Source organism: Somniosus microcephalus, chromosome 7 (assembly GCF_052327205.1).
Source record: "Somniosus microcephalus isolate GS21.2 chromosome 7, FLI_Smic_1.0, whole genome shotgun sequence".
Taxonomy (NCBI): Eukaryota; Metazoa; Chordata; class Chondrichthyes; order Squaliformes; family Somniosidae; genus Somniosus; species Somniosus microcephalus.
This window is the reverse complement of record NC_140993.1, coordinates 9,294,896-9,299,770: the sequence shown is the minus strand read 5'-3', so window position 1 is coordinate 9,299,770 and position 4,875 is coordinate 9,294,896. Positions and strand designations below refer to the sequence as shown.

The following is a 4,875-nucleotide window of genomic DNA, read 5'->3' as shown; positions in this document are numbered from 1 at the left end:
AAAAGTTTATTGTTCAAAAAAACTGAAGGTGCAAAAGGTGCCAATAAATGAATTATATTCTCAACTCCTCCCCCTGCACCTCAATTGGTTGCTCTTGGCTCCTCCCCCTGTGCCTCAATTGGTTGCTCTTGGCTCCTTCCCCCTGTGCCTCAATTGGTTGTTCTTGGCTCCGCCCCCTGTGCCTCAGTGGCTGGCTACCCTCTGATGGGACAGGGAGGGGCCCAGTGCAGTATAAAGGAAGCAGGAAGGGTGATGCATTTTGTTCCTACCTCGTGTCAGGAGTGCAGATAGTTTTCAGTGTGACAGTAAGTGGATTCTGGCAATCAGGGTGTGGCAGGAGGAGGAGGAAGGGATTGAGTTGGGGTTTGTTTTAAAGTGATTGTAATAATTTTGGATCTAACTTTTGAACATTGTGTTTTGCTGGGTGTAGTTCTAAAGACTTGAGTTTGTGTTGGTTTCTGTTTAGTTGAGTTTGTGTTGGGAACTTATTTTTTCTAAAGGGAACTGTCATGTTAGAGTGGGACTGGCTTTAATTTGGTGACTAGTTGATCTGAAATGTGTTGTGTGGTTTGGGGCTGTGTTCTTGTCTTGAATTAATGTTTTTTTTCCCCCCCTTTCTCTGTTTCAGTTACTTCCCACAGATTCTAAGCCATGGCAGATGATGAGATTGCAGCTCTGGTGGTGGACAATGGCTCTGGGATGTGCAAGGCTGGGTTTGCAGGGGATGATGCCCCCAGGGCTGTGTTCCCCTCCATCGTGGGGCGGCCCCGTCACCAGGTGAGTTCTTCAACTGAGATGTTGGAAGATCTTTCAATCCTATCCTGTGGGGGCTGGGTCCTTGTTCCTGTGGGGGTGGGGACTGGGTTCTTGTAACTGATGGTTTTTTTAGTTTCCTCTTTTTGAGCAGTTTGTGGTCTGTAGTCTATTTCCTGCTGTGATCAGTGTTAACTCTTGCTGGTGTTTGCTCTTGCTGTATAGGTGTGCCCATCAGTGTGGGGCTGTTAAATTTTGGGCTCCTTATCAGCCCCTGTTCCTTGTTGGCCCCAGTTTCTATAGTCCTGAATGGTTTAGATAAAGAAACTGTTTCCAGTGGCTGAACCCACAGATTTACTTAGTTGTACAGGGCCTTGTTGAGACCAGATCTATTGTGTGCAGTTTTAGTTGCCTTATCTGAGGAAGGATGTTCTTGCCATGGAAGGAGTTCAGTGAAGAATCACCAGGCTGATACCTGGGATGGCAGGAATGACTTGAGAGAATGAGTTGATTGGGCTTGTACTTGCTGGAGTTTAGAAGAATGAGGGGATCTCATTGAAACTTTATAACAGGACTAGACAGACTAGATGCCAGAAGGATGTTCCTGATGGTGGGGAGTCCAGAACCAGGGGTCATAGGATAAGGGGTAAGCCATTTAGGACAGATTAGGAATTTCTTTACCCAGAGAGTGGTGAACCTGTGGAATTCTCTACCACAGAAGGCAGTTGAGGCCAATTCATTAAATAAATATATTAAAGGAGTTGGATATATTAAGGCTAAAGGGATATGGGGAGAAAGTGGGGACAAGTAGAGTTTGGATGATCAGCCATGATCTCATTGAATGGCAGAGCAGACTTGAGTGGCCAAATGGCCTACTCTTGTTCCTATCTTCTATGCTTCTCTATCTACCCTATTGGATCTCTGCAATCTAAACTCCAGGGAATGCAATCTGTTGGTCATTTAGCCCTGGTATTATTCTGGTGAATCTGTGCTGCTCCCCCCTCGGGTGTGGTGCCCAGAACTGAACATGGTTACTTGAGACGGTGTCTAACCAAGGCTCTGTACAACTGAAGCATCACTTCCTTGTTTGCATTCCAATTCACTTGGGGTAAAGGCCAACTTTTTTTTTTGTACCTGTGCTTGGTAATCTGTGTACATGCACTCTTAAATCCACAGCTGAGTCTCTCTCTCTCTCTCTACTATATTTGGATTCACCTGTCTGATTTCCCCCCCCCCCCCCCCCCCCTGATGATGCAAGGTTTGTTTCTAAGCTTGGGATCTGCTCATTGTGCCCAGCTGACCCACGGGATGTCTGTTTGCCTGTAAGATGGATTATAGTGTCTGGTACAGCATTCTGTGACTGACTTAAGTGCTGTGGCTCTGTGGGTGGTGTGCTCCTGAAGTCAGATGGTTGTGGGTTCCAGCCCTGCTCCTCACACTTTAGCACAAAATCTAGGCTGACATGCCCAGAGCTGCATTGTCGGTGTCTTTTTTTCAGATGAGATGTTAAACCTACTTCCCCCTCGGGTGGCTGGGTTTAAAGATCCCACCCCCATATCGGGGCTTCAGAGTGATTAATTTATCTTGAATAAAGGCACTCTAAATGTGGCAGCCAATTGGTGCACAATACCATCCCACAAACAGCAAAGTGGGTGAATGATCAGTTGATAGAAACAGAAAATGCTGGAAACACTCGGCAGGTCAGGCAACATCTGTGGGTGGGGGGGGCCCACAGCAGTCACTGTTTCAAAGCTTGTTGGGGATTCCCACTGGCAGTAATTGTGCTTGAGGGGGGCAGGATTCCCATTGATTGTAACACTCCCAACACCGGGCTGTCTTCTGCATGCAGCCCAAATGGGCCAATCCATGACAGAACTTGGCTGATGTGCGGTCAGCCCCTCTCGCCTGTTCAACCATTCAATTAGACAAAGGCTGATCTGTGTCTCCACCTCATTTAGCCATCTTGGTCTCATAGTCCATTAATACCCTTGCCTATCTAATATCTTCACTAAGTCTGTACTAATTGTTCTTGGATACCTGACCACCTGCCAATACCACTCCCACTATTGCCTCAAATGCCATTGAAGGAATGCTGCATGACTGTTAAAAAATCCTAATGTGCAATGATGCAGAAAATCCACTCCAGAATGCTTTTGCAGTTAGAAAGGACTTGTGTTTATATAGTACCTTTCATGATCTTGGAAATCTCAGTGCTTTGTGAAATACAAGTGTGGTCACTGCTGTAATGTAGGAAATGCAGAATCTGGTTCTAAATTTGTGATTAGTTGCTGTATCTGGGTGCCTTGCTGTCTCCAGCTTTCATCACCTGATCTGAGCAGGCTCAGTTGTTGGCACAAGGTCTCCCAGCAGGACCAGCTTTAAATGCAGTTGTGTTCTTCAGAAGTGCTGCACACGTCAGAATGGGAGGTCCCTGATGGTTTTTACTGACTGTCTTTGCTGTAGTTTGTGAATTAATCCTTTTTTTTTTTTTCCCCATTCTAGGGTGTGATGGTGGGAATGGGTCAGAAGGACAGTTATGTTGGTGATGAAGCCCAGAGCAAGAGAGGGATTCTGACCCTGAAGTACCCCATTGAGCATGGGATTGTGACCAACTGGGATGACATGGAGAAGATCTGGCACCACACCTTCTACAATGAGCTGCGAGTGGCCCCAGAGGAGCATCCTGTTCTCCTCACAGAGGCACCTCTCAACCCCAAAGCCAACCGGGAGAAGATGACCCAGATCATGTTTGAGACCTTCAACACACCAGCCATGTATGTTGCCATTCAAGCTGTGCTGTCCTTGTACGCCTCTGGCCGCACAACTGGCATTGTGCTAGATTCTGGTGATGGTGTGTCCCACACTGTGCCAATCTATGAAGGGTACGCCTTGCCTCATGCCATCCTGCGACTAGATCTGGCTGGCCGGGATCTCACTGACTACTTGATGAAGATCCTGACTGAGCGTGGGTACTCCTTCACCACCACAGCTGAGAGGGAGATCGTGCGTGACATCAAGGAGAAACTTTCCTATGTGGCCTTAGATTTTGAATCTGAGATGCAGACAGCTAGCTCTTCCTCATCCTTAGAGAAAAGTTACGAGCTCCCTGATGGCCAAGTCATCACCATCGGCAATGAGCGTTTCAGGTGCCCAGAAACCCTCTTCCAACCCTCCTTCATTGGGATGGAATCTTGTGGGCTCCATGAAACCTGTTTCAATAGCATCATGAAATGTGATGTAGACATTAGGAAGGATCTGTATGCCAACACTGTCTTGTCTGGTGGAACCACCATGTTCCCAGGTATCGCTGATCGGATGCAGAAGGAAATCACAGCCTTGGCTCCGAGCACAATGAAGATTAAGATCATTGCTCCACCTGAGAGGAAGTATTCAGTGTGGATCGGAGGATCCATCTTGGCTTCTCTCTCCACCTTCCAGCAAATGTGGATCAGTAAGCAGGAGTACGATGAGTCTGGGCCCTCCATAGTCCATCGCAAGTGCTTCTAATGTGTTGTAGTGATCAGACCTTGTCCACTTACAATATGACCGTCTGCTTCTACTCTTTTTCACCAGGTCCTTTCTAACACTTTGGCCAGTGATTTATTTTGTACACCCTGCCTCCTTGTGTTTCATTTATTTCCCCCCCCCCCCCCCCCCCCCATTTAAAGCTAACTTGAAAAGGAGCCTTTAATTAAATTGGATAATGGTGACTCTCATTTTGTGTGAATTGGTACAATTACCTGGGGGGGTTAGAGGAACATCACTGCTATTCTTTGGGGAGGGAGTGGGCAGGTGAACCTCTCCCTAGAAGGCCTCTGCTACAGCTGAAAGCTTGTTTTGTAATGAAGTCTTGTATTTTTGCAATTGCAGAAAACTGATCTGAATAAAAATTTGTTTGGTCAATGATTTCCCTTGTCTCATGTAATGTTCTGGTTGTGCTCTCTATGACAAGGTGATTGTTGATTTTTCAATCACTGCTCACCTTGTTTCAAGTTCTTAAGGAGCCACTCCACCTTGGTGATGGTGACTTTTCCTAATGTTAATTCTCAGTTGTTAGTTTGGATCACTTGTTGGGCCTCTCCCTGAAGGCTGCAGCCATTTCACATTTTCTCATTGTGCCCT

The 4,875-nt window shown here is 46.6% G+C and overlaps 1 protein-coding gene across 1 annotated transcript; it reads left to right on the top strand.

Moving 5' to 3' along the window:
* The first annotated feature begins 215 nt into the window (after window positions 1-215).
* LOC147114498 (actin, non-muscle 6.2) lies at window positions 216-4,659 on the top strand. The gene is made up of 3 exons (XM_085992207.1): window positions 216-305; window positions 629-777; window positions 3,256-4,659. The coding sequence occupies exons 2-3, from the start codon at window positions 652-654 to the stop codon at window positions 4,258-4,260; spliced, it is 1,131 nt and encodes a 376-aa protein (XP_085848333.1). The 5' UTR covers window positions 216-305; window positions 629-651; the 3' UTR covers window positions 4,261-4,659.
* Window positions 4,660-4,875: the final 216 nt, after the last annotated feature.

Excerpts from the sequence above, each read along its gene's own strand:
- LOC147114498 (XM_085992207.1), top strand. The coding sequence starts at position 652 with ATGGCAGATGATGAGATTGCAGCTCTGGTGGTGGACAATGGCTCTGGG. Across the intron at positions 778-3,255 it reads TGGGGCGGCCCCGTCACCAG|GGTGTGATGGTGGGAATGGG; the intron begins GTGAGTTCTTCA and ends TCCCCATTCTAG.